Source organism: Sinohyriopsis cumingii, chromosome 2 (assembly GCF_028554795.1).
Source record: "Sinohyriopsis cumingii isolate HCF-2022 chromosome 2, ASM2855479v2, whole genome shotgun sequence".
Taxonomy (NCBI): domain Eukaryota; kingdom Metazoa; phylum Mollusca; class Bivalvia; order Unionida; family Unionidae; genus Sinohyriopsis; species Sinohyriopsis cumingii.
The window spans coordinates 69,736,801-69,754,516 of NC_142962.1; the positions used below are offsets into that span (position 1 = coordinate 69,736,801).

Here is a 17,716-nt window from a genome sequence, read left to right on the forward strand (position 1 = left end):
ATAAGAGATGTCTTTGTTCAAGAATTTCATACGAGCAGATAATTTCCAGGAAAAAAAGAATTAATCCTTTTGAATCCAAATAATTTGAAATAACTCCAGACAACACAACAGACACTTTCCAGTGTAAAGAAAAAAGCCCAACTGAGAAAAGGGAGGCCCATGATCATGTTTATATCACGTATGCCTAACATGACCCTGATAAAAACCAATCAATTTACTCTAAGAAATTTTTTTTAAAAATTGTTTACATTTTAATTCACTTAGTCCCATCATGACCTCAACAAGAACCAATCATTTTAAAATAAAAATAGATCTTATTTACGGGGCTGCTACTAACTTTAAATCAAGGTCAGGATCCAGGTCAACACCTGGTGTCTGCTAAAACAAACAGTCAAGGTCAAAATATTTTCTAAAAAAAAGTATAAGTTCCTAGCAAACAGAACTACATTATTTTGACATATAATGAAATTTAAAAATGATAAAAAGATTTTAAAACTTACAAACAATTTAATCAGATATAATTAAATCAAATATGCATAAAATTATGCAGATGAAAAAAGTAGAGTAAACGAAAATCCTTGTTTATCAAGGATGTGATACATGTACTGTCACATGATCCTTCGGTCTTTGTCTGGTACCCTGTTTTGTTCTAGGTGAATTTCACTGTATGTGTTAATCCACAAACTCTGTATTTAGCCTGTGCTGTCCATGATATGATCTTGACAATTCATCTGATTGTAATATAGAAAACACTGTGTTAAGCTCAAAACTCTATCAAAACATTGCTGACATTTCCTCTAAATGTCAGCATTAATAATACTAACTTTAGTGGTGCATGTACTTTAGTCAGCACTTATTTGAGAAATGAAACCTGACATCTGGAAACAAATAACAGGAAAGATTATTGGATTACTTACCTTACCATATGAATTAAATATTGTTTCTGGACACATATTAATAATAAAATGTGGCTGCTTCAGAGGGGTAAATTGTACATTTTTACACTAATATGTTGTCCACTGGTCGCATTAGAAGGGTTGCTTTTCTTGAATCATACTACATAAACTCATCAGTTCCAAGGGATTCTGGCCGTAAAAAGTGGGTGGCTGCTGGTCAGGAGGGGCCATTTATGAGGTGGATCACTGTAAACTATTTAGTTTGGCAACCATGATATCTGTCTTGAAAATTTTGTTATTGCTACTTTTTTATCTTTAGCTTTTACCAAGGTTATTTTTTGTTGAGAGAGTGTTGGTTGAAAGCAAAAGACATAGCAGTTCACTTTTCTGGCAGTACCATCATCATCATCAACTGTTATTTATGGTTTTGATTAAGGGTTTCATTTGCATATATTTCCTAAGTTCCTGATACATTTTCATCATACTTGGCATAAACTATTATGAAGCTAAGTTAATTATACCTGCTGTTTGAAACATTCTGCTAATGCCTGTTAGTTCTAGTAAAATGAAAATAAGTTATAGTGCTACTAGACTGGTTTTACTTATTTGTGGATATAATTTCACTGATGATAATTTACCAATATATCTTAGGAAACAGGCTGAATTCTAAAAATAGATTTTGGGATATGTGCATTTCCAGTTGTACTGTATGCAGTGATTTACAGTGCATATTTTTTCTTGACATTTCATAACAGTAGATTATTTCCAAAGAACTTTATATAAGACATTAACTATTTCCTCTGTTTATTTAACTTACAACAATATTATTCTTTTTAGTTTGTAAGATAGATATTAAATATTTTATTTCACATTATTCTGGCATAATTAACATGAAATTTATATCCCCATACACAGTTATATAATGTCCATCAAAAACTATGGAATGATTTTGTATGTATAACAATTTAAACACAGCTTGCTCTATATCCAGCAGCATAGTTGGGGGGTGGGGGGCAAATATGACCACTAACCTGGTTTCATCCATTGATTGACATCATGGGGTGTGGCTTTAAAAATCCTGCCCTAGCTCTGGAGTAAAGTTGCCCATGCTAGGTATAGACTTGCTCCATGACTTCAGTCTAATAAAAATATCTTTTTGTATTTTGCAGAGGAGTGTCGCCTCAGCTTGGAGCTGTATTTTGTTCCTTACCAATTGACTCACACAGAGTAAGGATATATTTTACTCAAAACAGCTTTAAATTACATTCTGCATTCACCTTGATATACTGCTTTTGCTTGTATATATTTTCAACTGACTATCAGCAGTGATACCCAGATAAGTTGTCACATAATTCAGTGACAGATCAAGGTTTTAATAAATTGATTGCCTGTCTTTGACAAGATTCATTCAGAGTTCTCAGCCATTTTATTTAGATTGATTTAGGTAAGATGAATAAGAATTTCTTTTTCTTATACTGTTATTTTCATTCTCTTTGATCTGCAGAAATGAAAGTTCATCATTTTTGTATAAAATTCAGGTGTTAGTCATTTTTAAGGATTGAAACGTTTGAATATCTGTTGATCACATGCCTGTGCTTTGATATAATGATTACATCAGACATTGGTTGTTATAGAACTTTTTGTGTTTTAGTTGTAACATAACCTACTTTGGCAAACACAAATCATAACAGATCATAACTGAGCTGTTCTAGTGACCAGCAAATTACCATGTTGTTCTCATTCAGTTAATAGGTTCATGTGTCTTATATTTATGTCATTCAGCGGAGAGTATCATTTTATTGCTAGAATTGTTTTAACTAAAAATAGTTCCATGTATATCGAGGTTGTTTTTTATATGAGGCATTGTGAATTCCAAATGACAATCATTGACCAAGCAAAAAAGGATTTTATGCTAATTTCCTTCAAAGTGAAATGTAATTAATATAATGAAGTTAGTAAATAAAATCAGCTGTTACAGATATGTATTTTGATGAAAAAGTACTGTTGATTCACAACATATGCCACCATAAATAGTGTGAATTCTAATTTTTATGGTGTTGCAAAAACTAAAATAATGACATCTTTGTCAGTGCCTAAATTTGTAGATGGGGACAAAGATCCTATGGTCTTTACAGAGGACTGAATCTTAAAATTTGTCATAAACTCTGGTCTATAGTAATTCCAAAATCCACAATAGTTCATAAAGCATGAATTATGGTAAATTCTCATTATTTGTGTTGTACTTTAGTAAGTATTAACTTCATCATACCATGCCACACATCAGTGTTCTGAAAATCCAATAGTCAATGCCTGGGATCCCTCTAATTTCAGATCGAGCCCGTCTTGTATTCTAAGAGTGTCCATTGGGCTTGTTGACAAAAAATAATCAAATTTGTTAGAGAAAACTTTGATTGCACTGATGAAATGTGAAAATTTATTTTCAATATGTTGACATACCTGCCATAAGACAGTGCAATCTGATTAAAATCAGATCTCCACTGTCCTACATGAAGAGAACAACTGTAACATGGCAACTCATGATAAAACACAATTTTGTAATACTCCCAAAACCCAAACACAGTCGCATTTCAATAAAACAGAATTTTCTGTAATCTTTGAAAATAGAAGAAAAACACCACTTTCAGTATATGCCCATTGCATTGCAGCATGTATAAACTGTAAATAGTCATGACTGAAACTGACGTAAAACTTGGACAGTTTAAGTAGTAGCAATTAAAAGGCAAAGAAGTATGGTATAATCCACCATTTCACATAATTACTTAATTGGCTGTAGTAGGTGAGGCCATTCTGCCAATTTGCATAGGTACAATCAGGATGTGGAACAACCCAAAATAGGTAGATCAAAGAGATACTAGATATGTGTAGGAGAAGAACATTTTTTGCATATCATTGCCTGTCAGTGAGAAAGTTTAAACCAAATGTATTATAGACAAGTTGTGAACATCAATGACATTTGTTTGAAGCCGGATTGTACTTGCATATATCAAATGCAAAGCGTGATCATTTCAATTGTCAGAATAGTGTTTAAGTGTTATTCATTTTTGAAGCCGATTTAAGCAGCAATTAGCTATCAGAAAAGCCTAACAAAAGTAAGTTCAGAAGTCTAAGCCGATGGAGTTTTACCAGCAGAAAAAAGGGAGGGGGGTTTAATTCTTTGCACATACTGCATATATACTGATATACATTAGCTTGGTTCTGACAAGGATTCACTCAGAGAATCCACCTGCAAAGCTTGAACAAAAAGGACCATCCAGTCTCTAGTAAGTGTAGTTATGGTGACACTTGCATTACCCTCAAACCCCCTGTTGTACCCTATTGAATTTATATTTGAAGTGTAGCAGTTGCAACATTGTATGACAAATAATATTGAAAAAGTGAAAATTTTGGGCATGTGGAAATTGGAGTTCATACTTATGAAATTTAAGCCAGGGCTTGTGTTTATTTTATAAGTCACCAGCCCTGGGCCTGTGTCTAAGAAAATGTTCTTTGAGCACTGCACATAATAGCATTATTTGAAATTTAGTTCTACTGAAAATAGATGAGAAGAGTTTATGCAATGTTCTTTCATCCTTTGTCCATTTGTACAAGTTTGTTATAATCACTACTCCTCTTAAATTAATGGAAGAAATGCCACTAAACTTTCAAACACATTCATCCCAAAGTCTAGGTGGTCCTAGTTCAAAATGCTGCCCAGTGGACATCTGACATGGCCACCATGGCAACCATCTTGAAAATCTGGTCAGTACTTCTCCTGCATGGAAGGTCATAGCAACAGGGACTTTTCATTAAATGACTTCTTATGATGTCTTGTTGGGCTTAAAAAATAATGGTACTGATCTGACTTCCAGTATGGCTGCTACAGTGGCCATCTTGAAAATCCACTACTCCACATGAATGGATGGTTGTACTTGTATTGACTTTTCACAAAAAGTCTTCTTATACATCTGCCAACCTCCCAAACAGTATTGGTTTTTTTTGTACAAGTCAAAAAGTATGTTTTAAGTTCCCATGGGGTGGGGGGTAGTTCATGTGGACCCCAAAAAGTGACTTTGAGAACAAATTATAAAGAAATATCAATGACATGAAATTCAGTTTGAATAAAATAAAATAAAATGTCTTTTCTTTTTAAGCATTTACCGTATATACTCGCATAAAAGCCCATTTGTGTATAAGCTGATCCCCAGACTGAACAGGTATAAACACTAAAAAGTGCATGACTCATGTATAAGCCAACTTACAACTCAGAGAAATCTCAAGATGCACGAGGTAAGTTCTAAATGCATTTATTTAGGCAAAATTATATTTAAAAAAATTACATGTATACTTATCTCAAGGTTGCGTGCATGATTATTAAAAAGAAATGGCATAAACTTGTTTGAAAAGTAATTTATTTAATTTTCAGTTTTCTTATTTTTTCTGCCTAATTTAGATTTGTGTATAATTTGATCGAACAATGACAAGAATTTAGCAACCACGAGTTCCTGTAACACTACCTCTCCCTTTTGACTCGATTATTGTTTGTTTATGCATTATTACATTGGACACTTTATATCAGTGCACCAGTAATTACGTTTTTACTTTGCTTTGAAATTGTAAATACCTACTCATTAAAATGTAATCCCAATATGACAACACAATGAACAAACAATACGGTTCGATTCAGTGCTCACAATTAGGCTACTGAGCATATTTACATAATGGCGCCACCACATGTACATTGTAGGTTTGATCATGCGCTGAATTAAGTACATCCCCCAGAGTCGAATCATGGGCACCATTGCGCCCAGCTTTTATGATATCTCCAAAATACAATAATAAAGTTTCGGAAATAATGCTTCAGAAATTATGCTAATACCATAAAAGCTGAGTTGTAGTTTGCTTTGATGTAAGTGACCTTACACCATACCTGTCAACTTTCATGCCGGGAGGAGAAAAAACCCAGCTAAAACACAAAGCTAAAATTGATTGCTGATGATCCTAGTTGATCTCTATGATAATTTTAGCCTTTATTATAACGCTCTTATTACCTTTTTAAAAATTTTACCTCAATTTGTAGGATCACTTATATCATTGAAAATGACTAACTCATGAACACATGATTCAACGTAAATGAAACAGCTATTAAGGACTAGCCAAAATGTTATCTGGAAGAATGCAATTTGGTCAAAAAAATAATAAAGCAAAATCTACATCTATGTTTGGGAATAAGTAAGGATTTAAGTGACACCATGTACACTTTGCACTGTGTAAGTACTGTACATTTTGTTCAGCATGGTCTCCCTGGTAAACTCAACCGGCCCACAAATTATGAAGTCTGTATTTACCTTTATTTAACTTCATGTTGGAGAAATCAGAAAATATGCACATGCAAAATAATAACAAATCAATCATAGTACTTTATAACAGTTTAATAATTGTTGGGTCACTGAAAGTTACTTTTTTTTACATGCCTATGTCTTAGAACACGGAAAGAAATTTTGTTTCATGTCCCAAGATTTACAGCCATTACAGTAGTCAACAAAAAGACCTAAAAACTGTCAAGTTTACACAGTGGCCAGCAGATAAGCGAACCCTCCTTCTTCCAGGCCTTTATTTTTTTCAAAATTATTCAGCTTATATGCGATTATATACAGTAATTTATTTTCAAGCTGAAAGTTGTTGGTAGACTTCAGAACCAACCATTAAATTTTGAGTGGATTTTATTTTAAACCAGGATATTATTTTATTTTTTAGTTGTGTTTTTTTGTTGGTACTAATCAGAATGGTAACATTTTAAGCAGTTTAGGGGCTGTTTTTATTTCCAAAACAGCACAGTCATGCTACCCCCTTTACCTCCTTTACATAAAATTAAAATGGTCAGTCCTTTAGTATTGTCCAATATCACCGCCACAAACAAATATGTACAAACACTCAATTAATCACAGCCACATAGACCTTAAATAAACAGGACACCAAGTTTATATCTTTAAAATCCAGTGAAATATAGTCTCAAGATGCAGCCTTTACTGTTTGCAGCAGTTCAGTGGGTAGCAGGCAATGCAAGTGTCATTAGAGTTCATATTTGCAGTGATAAGAGACTGGATGGGTTGCAGGCAGTGCAAATGTCATTAGAGTTCATATTTGCAGTGATAAGAGACTGGATGGGTTGCAGGCAGTGCAAGTGTCTTTAGAGTTAATATTTGCAGTGATAAGAGACTGGATGGGTTGCAGGCAGTGCAAGTGTCATTAGAGTTCATATTTGCAGTAATAAGAGACTGGATGGTCAGACTTGTATGAAGATGTTCCTGATGTTTTCGCAGTATAGGAAATTATCTTTCTACATTGCTGTGAGGGAGTTTCAGATATGCAAAGACCACAATACTTTCCTGCATTTATGCATTGTCCTGTTGGTGTTACTATGTCAAGAGATGTTATACACTTAAAAATGAATAATATTAACATGGTGTTTTCAGTTTGGAAATGAATACAATGCACCTGCTTGTTGGTTTGCTTCGTAAAGGCAAACTCCATCCACCAGTTCTAAATATTATTATTTCTTGGCTTTTGCACTCATCCTTTCTTTAAATCACAATTACATTTGAATATGTTACCTTAAAAAATGACTTCCATGCTATCATAAAACTGAGTGATATAACGATCATAAACAGAAATCTTTAATTTAAAAAATGGCTTTAACATCATCATTCAATGCGACAATCAATAGTAACTTTTGTTTCTATAATTGTCATCCGTTCATTTTACACAAATTGGGTTGTTCCACTTTATGTACTTTACTTATGAAGATTAGCCTAATGGCTTCTCCCACAGGATTCATAACACAACATCACCCTAACTATTGTCATTCTGTTAAGTAATTTGTCCAAGGATAATTGTTTATCTCAGATCAACTTACATTTTAATCACCACTGAGAAGAAGTTGTATAAAACTCATGGCTTAATAGTGCAGATCAGACCATCGACACATCCACACTTTTTTGCAGTAGTTTTGAAAACCATACCTAAGTGACCTTGGGGTCCAGTCAAAGGTCATTGCTTGTATTGTTGTAGTTCGTTGAGTTCATCAATGCAGTGTCTAGTATATGTACAAGTGAATTTTGAATCAATGTATAAGTTGATAGATGGCACTCTGAGATTGATTTTATGGATTTTACAGTTAAGGATCATGACTCAGGTGGGTTTTTTTTTGCTGAACTGTCTTGTAAGCATAATAATTTAAACAAGTATAATGGTTCCTTATCATTTAATTGATTTAATCTAAAGGCTAATTTAAATGGTAACACAGTAAAAAAAATTCTCCTAAAGTATATAAATTATAGCTTTGTCCAATCTAAGAATTGTGGTTATTACTTGGCATTGTCTGGAACAAGTTAAATTATCTTCTGTATAATTGTTTTTGGGTTGAAGGTCACAGGTCATGACACAATATTTGGTTGTTGCATTAGGTTTACGGGTATTTCGTGAAGATTTTAAGTAAAACATAAGAATAGTTTTGTTACAATTTGATGTGTTGGAGTTTTCAAGGAATGTCAAAGCAGTTAAAATGGAGACATGAACTTGTCTTCGATTCCTGGAAACTCTTTTCAGTCAGTCCTGACACTATGCATTTTAAACATTTGTTCTTATGTCTCCCATTCCTTCCCTCTTCATTGAATATATAATCTCAAGCATTACAGACTATGCTTTCACTTTTATTTGTTAAGTACTACCCAGTGATCAAAGAAAATATTTTGTTGGCACAGGCTCTGGGCTGGTGACTTAAATAAACTCACCAGCCCTGACTGAAGTTCCACAAGCCCAGACAGTTCATACCTGTCAGCTCTTGAGTCAGGAGAAAAACCTCCCAGATTTTTGGGGTATTTCCACACCTACCTCCCGATCTCATAATACCTTCCGATTTTTTTAAGAGAACTCTCGATTATGACATTATGTCTGTCAATTTTCATTTCTCAGAAAGAAAAGAAAACGTACCTAAATTGATATATTGTATACAGTCCACAGATGCCATATTCTATTTTATCACTTTTGAATCGTGTTATATGGAAATAATTAATTTCACACTACAGAGTTTTCTTTCGTCAGTAAATAGAATGTTAAGGTTAAACATTATTCATGTAAATTTCAAATTTTTTAAACCTCTACAACAGTACTATAGTATAACAAAATTTTTTTACAAAAATTGTCACCAATTAGTTTCAATTCCATGACTCATCACTGTGAATGCTGCATAATTTTCTCTGCAAACAAAATCGCTTCTCCATTTCCGCCAAAGAAACTCAGCAAGTAAACACCTGGCATTCCTCTACCGTATATGTATACTTTAATTACGATGATTAAATTAAAAGAAGGAATTAAACAAGGTATACCATCCTGTATATGTGCCCCCAAAGAACTAATTGAGAGTAAATATTTTCCCATTTTTCAATATTGTTACACAACATTGCAATAGGTACACTTCAAATATAAATTTAATAGAAATGAATTACACTTGAACACTATTCCAGTAACTGAAATGATCATGCTTTGCATTCTATATATGCAGTAAAATCCAACTTCAAATAAACATTGCCATTGTTCATAAACTTGTCAAAAATGTTATACATATAGCTTAAACATTCTAATTCAAGGCAGTAATATATAATATCTTTTGTTCTTGTACACATATCTATCATCTCATTGATTTACCTATAATGGGTTGTTTCACTTCTTGATCCTACTTATGCAAATTAGCACAATGGGTTCACCCACTGCAACCTTCAACACATCTTACTAGCTATTGTCAGCCAGATAATGTGAATCTTTGATTTTATACCTGACCTCAGTTCCTTTAGTTGCCGCTATGTTTTATATCAGTTCCAGTCATTACAGATTACCGTTTATACATACTAAATTTAAAGGGCATAGACTGAAATATTTTTTTTTTAAGATTATCAAAGAATTTATTTTCTTGAAACCCTACCATGTCAGGGGTTTTGGGAGTACGAAATTGTATTTTTAGCAAACTTCCATTTGATTAGAATCAGATCTCAATTTCATGTAGGACAGTGGTAATCTGATTTAGATTGCACCCTGTTATGGCATGTATGTAAACATCTTGAAAGTACATTAACTCTTTATCAGTGCAATCAAAGATTCCTCAGGCAAACTATTTTTTTTGCTGAGAAGCCCAACAGGCACCTCACTTTGAATACAGGACTAAAATTAGACAGGCATCAGGCTATCAGATTTTTTTAGCAGTGTGTACCAGTATCTGTGGATTAATGGTTGCTACAAACCGCAAATTTAAAATCCCTATCAACATTGATCTGTTTACCAATTATACTCACAAGTCAAATCAAACAGCATATATCCAGATCTGCCATCACATAATATGCTGGCAGATCTGGGTCTATACAGTTCATTATGAGTAATCAATAGAGCATACAGCATTGACCCAGGTCTGTGTTGATGCATTATGGAGTTACAGATCAGGGTCTATGTTGTTTGCAGTTGGACATGACTCATAAACAAATATATATGGTTTTATTGTGAACACTCAACATAAAATGATCCACCTAGGAAAGGACATATCTCATAAATGATATTTAAGCACAGACGAAAATGTGTATTTTTCATTTATTTATTTATCTATTGTAATGCCTTGAAAATTTATTTCTACAAAAATGAATAGATTTGCAGTATTGAGCATTTTTTAAAATATCAATGGATCTTTGAAGATGGGATGAGTAAAGTGCAATCATAACATGTGATCAGAATTTGCAAAATCATAATCTTTTTCTTCAGAATGGTTAGCATCAATGGCAGAGAGACAGTATTCCTCCTAAGTGGCAGTGATGGCAAGATTCATTTGTTCAGAGAGGTCAGTTACTAAACTTGGTCCTTGTTTCTACAGAAAACTGTTAAAAAGACCTTAGGGCTGTTCCAGTTAAACATTCTTGGGACCCAGTGAAGGTACTTTGATGTAGAGTAGTCACCATAGATGCAATTTAGAACTTTGTATCATTTTCATATGAACTCCATGAGTAATCAGAGTACCCTGGCTTATATTTTTTTGAGTGTCTTCCCAGGGTACCATGTATGTTTAAATGAAATAGCCTTTACATAAACTTATTTGGCATCATTAAACATCTGGTTTTATTTAAATTTTGTATGATTACCATACATTACAGCAAATGAAATCAGACTACAGGTCTTCAACACTTAGCTGGAAACCTTTCAAGTCCAGAGCCCTTCCCTTAGTTATAAACTCTCCCTTAACAAAGTTCTGTTTCTGCAGAACACAATACTACAATGTAGCCTGGTACGTTTTATGTTGGTTACTGCAGAGTAAACTCCCCTTTTAATGTTAAGTAATAAATAGGTTTCAAGTTGTGGCCCAGTGGCAAATTTCCGGGTGTAAGGAGAGATCATGGGGCAGCTGCTTGCTGCATCAGTGACTCAGTCATTTTAGGCAATGAAAGTGTAGCTTAAAAGGAGGGGATCTTGATTATTTCCAGGTTATAACCCAGGGACAGAGCCCTGGAAGCTAAGGGCAGACCTAGAAATGAGTACACTGAAACTGCAAGTATGGAAAGCCAGAGTGTAACAAAAATGAAGAGTAGGAATCATTGAGTATAGAAACCCTGAGAACAACTCTCAACTTCTCGCATGGCAGGAAACAGTAGGTATGAAAACCCCGAGTACACATTGCAACAAAGGAAGCCACAAGTACTGAAACTTATAATGATATGTGAAAAAGAATTTATTGAATGTGTATTTTCTGGTGGCCTGTGGCGAAATAACCTTTGTCATACTGTTTTCCTATCAATAAAAGTTTGCTTCCACGTTCTTAAGTTTCTTTAATTACTACATGACACCTTGGGAAATATTACTAAGGTGTCATAATCCCATGCTGGAGATAAGAGCTTGCCTATACTGTCCCACATCACAATATCATCAAATTCCATACTCTGGTCGTCATCCATGTGATGTGTTCTTGGGCTTACCATACTTGTGGATTCCTGCTTCCACTGTGTACATGGGGTTTCATCCCTAAGCCCCCAGGGACTTAGCTTAATTTGAAAAACTGCTGTGATCTCATCCATTATAACCATGCATGTACTTACTGAGTATGAAAATACAAATCAGTACATTCAAATAATATTGGCTCTCAGGTCCATCAATTCTGTTATAGGACACACGGTACTAATTATATGCCCCGAGTGGCCGAGTGGTCTACAGCGCTCATCGTTACGGATCACTGCCATCTCACCTCTGTCTGCGTGAGTTCGAGTCTCAGGCTCGGCTAACGTGGGTACGTGAGAAAGCCTGCCAGTAGCTTCTCGTGGGTCGGTGGTTCTTCCCGGGGTTTTCCAGGGTTCTTCCTCCACCAATTATACTGGCCGCCATGTATAGCCTATCTTGTGCTGAAAAATGGCGTTAAACCATACAACAACAACAACTAATTATATGGAAGAACTGTGAACCAGTCAAGAAATGGGTGAACAAATAATAGAGTATTTACGGGTTTGGTGGTCCATAATTGGTTAATAATGAAAATTAAAATTTTAGTAAAAATATCTTTTGAGAGCCTATCCTATTTGTAATTTTAAAAAAATATAGACAAATTTCTGCTGATGCAATTTTAGTATTTTTACAGCCCTGACTCAGGAGTACTCAATAATGAAAGTAGCACCTGATTCATTGGTGCAGAATCAATAACGTGTTTCATGCACATGTAGATAAACAAAATGCCATAGCTCATATCGTGTTCTCCACACATAAGCTTGCACCAAGGTTAGATGTGCATGGAGAATTATAGGTCTCATCAGCACCCATAAATTTTAAGTTATTGAATTTTGAATATGATAGTGTTTCCATATGTTTACCATTGGAGTTGAATTAGTACTGTTAGTCTTCTACCAAGAGCTTATGTTGCAAGGGAGACAACTTTTCATACAGCATATTTTAATGAGCAGCATTGAAGTTCCAGGAATTTTAAAACTGTCCACTAATGGTCAGTAAAGCTGTATAAATTCCAGTATGGCATATTTATAAAACTAGTTTGAAGGAATACCTTAATTTAGATGTGATGGGTAAAGATTTTTTTAAAATTGAAATCTCTGAGCTTTACTGTGATTCATTTTTGACAGTCCTACAGCTCAAATGTTTGAATAATTAAGTTTGAATTTTATGAAATTTTTGTTCCTTCATCTTTTTTTTAATTGTAATTTTCAAGTTCAAAGTGACGTTGTGTACATTTTTAATATTGTTTGAACATACACCATCATTTCTTTTTGTGAGTGTCAAGATCTGTATTTGCAGCAATTCAGTTTGCATGTACTTATTCACTGCAATAAAACATTTAAATTTTGAGATATTTGTTTTGGTCTTCAGTCTCAGTTTTTAGCAGTTTCCATTCTGTTGTACCATGTGTCAAGACAATTTTATCTTATTTTTCTCCTTCTTTTAATCACAGTGCAACTCTGAGCATATATTTATTGAAGAAGATAGTGGTGTTTTCTTTCCAGAGTTCATCAGGAGTGCATCCTGGTAAGTTGCACGTCATAACAATCTTCATTCAAAGCTTCAACTTTAAACAGTTTCAGTGCTCTCAGTAGAAATATAGATAGGCTTGTCATCGACTCCCAGGTCAAGTGTTTTGAGGTTAGACCCTAAATTTACAAAGTCAAACTTTAAATTTTAGGAGTCAACAAGAAATCAGTTTTTAAGAAGAAAAAAATTATTTTTGAACGTGATATTTCTTTCTGATTAAAAGGATAAAATTGCAAAATAAAAAAGATATAGCACACACCTTTGATGTATTGCCAGGAGAGATGCTGTTCAGGTGTGCACTTATGGTGAAAGGACAGGGTTTGATAATGGCTGATTTTGGTCTCCAATCAAATTCCAGTGAAACGCATATAGATTAAAGCAGTCCCTTTTTGTTCCCTAAATATGTACTTAGTTGTATTCCAGGAATGCTTCTTAGTCAAGAAACACAGCCATAAAAAGCCATTGGATTTTGACCAGATATCTTTCACAGCATCTCTTTCAGCTACCACATTGGCATACATGACACATATGTGAATAAAGGATCTTAAATATAATTATATTTGTAATGTTCATAATTAATTTGTAACAAATACAATTAAAAAATACAAATTTTTGGAATTATTTTATCATGATAAATGAAAACATGCAGTTTATATAATTAAATCCATTTCAAGATTACTCAGGGAATTTCCATACATTCCTTTTTGACAAAAATTACAATGTTCCAGTACAATATAAAATTACAATGTTCCAGTACAATATAAAATTACCATGTTCCAGTACAATATAAAATTTCCATGTTCCAGTACAATATAAAATTACCATGTTCCAGTACAATATAAAATTACCATGTTCCAGTACAATATAAACTACTGTATTTACAGTAATACTGTCCACATTTACTCTAAGGGCATTTTTGTGTGAGAAGGAGCGATGTCAATGATATTTGTTGCTTTTCTGTAAGATTTACATTTACATTTTCTTCAACATTTTTAAATCAAACAAGTATGAAAGAAGTTTGAAAATATAAAATTAATAAAAGGTAACAATGTGGACAGACACTTTTCTATTAATAAAATTAAGACAAAAAGAGCAAGTTGACATTTGGTGTACTGGACTGCTTATTCAGTACACATGATAACCTGTCAACAATGTGCATATAAAACAACAATAACTATGAAGTGTGTGTGTGTTTTGTGTATTTTGTATTTTTTATTATTGCTTTCAAAAATTTTCAGTCATATTGCTGCAGTGTGGCAGTTTATAGTGATGTCTAGCACTAAGGCATCACGCTGCAGACATGTAGTACAAGGTCACACCCAGTCACATTATCCCAACACCAGAGCAACCAGTCCTAACACTAACTTCTTAATGCTGAGTGCCTAGCAAGGCAGCTGCTTGTATCAATAACTATGAAGTAATAATAGTATTTATTAAGAAACAAAGAAACTATTTTAGCTCAAATTAATTCATACCACCTCCAGTTTCCATGGTGACCTAATAGAGACATAAATATGACAAATTGTCAAATACCACCTCCAGTTTCCATGGTGACCTAATAGAGATATAAATATATCAAATTGTCAAATACCACCTCCAGTTTCAATGGTGACCTAATAGAGATATAAATATGTCAAATTGTCAAATTTGACTGAATAAGCACAGCCTCCATCCCACCCCACTACATTTTTAAACACTTTTTACATTTTTAGACAATTAACTTCATTTCTTTCTTAAAGAATCTAGTTACCATTAAAATATTCTTATGAACTATATGCCTTACAGGCTCTGAAATAACAGACCTTGGCCAAAAATAGAAAGTTTTGATCCATTGACACTCCTGTATGCAGTATATAAAGATATCAGTGTGCTTGTTATATTTATTACATTTAGCAGATGTAGAAGAGGGGTCAGTGTGTGATTGTTATGAATGGATGGGCACTTGAGGTGTGAAGCAAGGTCGTCACTCTATTTCTTTCTTGCTGAAATCATGGGAAAAAGTCATTATTTATATTCTAACAAGAAATAAAAGCCAAAATAGGTTAATTTAATGAGTTAACAATAGTGTTGTTTGTTAGATGTATTATTACTGTCATTGCAGTGTCCACTGGCTGGACATAGTGTACATAGACAACTACATGAGGAGACTGACTGCCATGGGACATCAATGTGGACTGCTGATTGTTTCCATTGTAGATGTACAGAAACTTGGTAAGCCTGGTCAACATCATCAATCTTTTTTGTATTATCTATTTGGTAATGCTTGGTTGAAATCCGCTTTAAAGATGCAGATAAAAGTAGAGTTGGTTCCCCTTCACAGTCGTAAAGCAGGTGCTTTATATACTTGCTTCCAATTGCCAACTGCATAGACCCAAATCTGCCATCACATAATGCACCATTGGCTCATGGTCTGTGTAGTTTGTTAAAATAAAGATTATAACAAAAAATATTCACCTGATCTGCCAGTACATTATGTTACAGCATATCAGAGTCTATGTCATTTTCATTTGGACCCAGTTGATAAGTGATTAGGGATATACATTGTGACCCCGCTATAACACGGTAGTTGGGAACCATAAAACCCGACCGCGTTATATACCAAACCGTGTTATATGCAACCAAGTCAGTTAGCTGAAGAAAATGTACACCCCCCAACAACAAAAAATTGGGTGGGGGTAATAAATGTGGACGGTAAAATAGTTGCTTCGTTGGCACAGTTACCATCTTAAATTGATGCATATTAAATGAGAAATACACCTGTAGTGAAAACAGAGAAAAAATAATATAATAGTTTACTTTATTTAGAGAACCATGAATTGGTACATATACGTGAATCCTGTTTATATATAAATGTCTAATGTATAACATGACTAGAGTATCAACACCGTATACTCACCTGCAAACCTCATATACCGGTACATTGAATCCACAATGCAAGTGATTCCATCAAAAATATGCACACACACAGCTTTAAAATATTCATTAATTTTGTAACAGGTCATATTGGTCTGAATTCAGTGGAAAAACTTAACACAATCACGTAACGAATGACAAAATACATTTACTTTAAAGTACGTTCCAAGTCGGTAAAAGTTAGTTTGCGTTTTAAGCCGCCATTGGTAGCATTCGTAAGCATAAACTTTTTCCTTACAAAAAAGAAACTTTCACAGCACAGTTAATGTGTTCTAGTCACATTGGAAAATGCAAAAATCCATCAGATTCCGTCACTTTTTATTTAAGTTTGGTACTGACTTCCTTTGAAGAAAAGTTCTTTGCTGTTGTTGAAACATTGTAGTCTGCTTTCTTTGATGAAGGGTGCATGCGCTATTGAAGTCACCGCTAAAGGACAGCTTTGGAGAACCAAATGAATGCCCATTTCTTATTGTGGCAGCAACATCAAATAATTATATTGCATGATTGAGACTGGTATTTTTTCCATTTGCTGAGCACATTTTCATAACAGTTGGTGCTTCAGAGGTAATCTGTTTCGTTTAGACTATTCTAGTTAATGTCCCTCCATTCCTACTGAATAAACCAATAAGTAAGATGTATTTTATTTTATATATTTTTTTTAACATTTGTGGTAGCAGCGTGATGCTGCCTTCCACGCATACGTCTGAAAATTAACAAAGGGTCAACGGACAATAGAGACGCAGGTGTACTGATAACAGGGATTATTACAGAAAACATGAGTTTTCTGAAGGATTTAATTCTGAGTGAAAAGAAGAGGAATTTTACTTACCATCCACATACAAATGTCAGTCTTTGTAAATATATTAATTAATAGCGAGCAGCCAAAAATCCGATGAAAGATAGATTACGAGACAATGCCTCGTCCGGTTGATCTCCATTACCAGAAATGTCAACAACAAAAAAGCAGATATTTCAGAACATACAGAACTCATGCTAGATGTCAAGATAAGCGGATTATGATATAACAATGCACTGTTTAGATACTTTGTCAGTATGGACAAAGAATTTGTTTATATAACAGTAGATAAATTTCAGTGCATTTTATATCCATTTTGCGGCTTCCTTTCACGGGGCCTCTGAATTTCTGCACTCCAAACCAATGGTTGTATAAAAAAATTTTAAACAGCCAACAATGTCGCCAATAAATAAAAAAGCCACATGGTATGTTTTGCAGCCAATAAGGAAAAACAATCCAAGTTTGTGACATTGGCAAAGACCTACGCAATCCCAGAATAAACTTTTTTTGTTTTTTTTCTTCTTCTTACTTTTAAGAAGAAAAAAATACTTTTTTGTGT

The 17,716-nt window shown here is 33.9% G+C and overlaps 1 protein-coding gene across 2 annotated transcripts in view; it reads left to right on the top strand.

The window, feature by feature from the left end:
• Nucleotides 1–17,716, top strand: part of LOC149805117 (KICSTOR complex protein kaptin-like) — a 45,636-nt gene that overhangs the window by 17,608 nt on the left and 10,312 nt on the right. For both annotated transcript variants that reach the window (XM_089947513.1, XM_089947517.1), the window contains exons 4-7: nt 2,066–2,123; nt 10,698–10,773; nt 13,372–13,445; nt 15,550–15,659. In XM_089947513.1, coding sequence (XP_089803639.1) covers nt 2,066–2,123; nt 10,698–10,773; nt 13,372–13,445; nt 15,550–15,659 — 318 coding nt within the window. The remainder of the gene's footprint in view (nt 1–2,065; nt 2,124–10,697; nt 10,774–13,371; nt 13,446–15,549; nt 15,660–17,716) is intronic.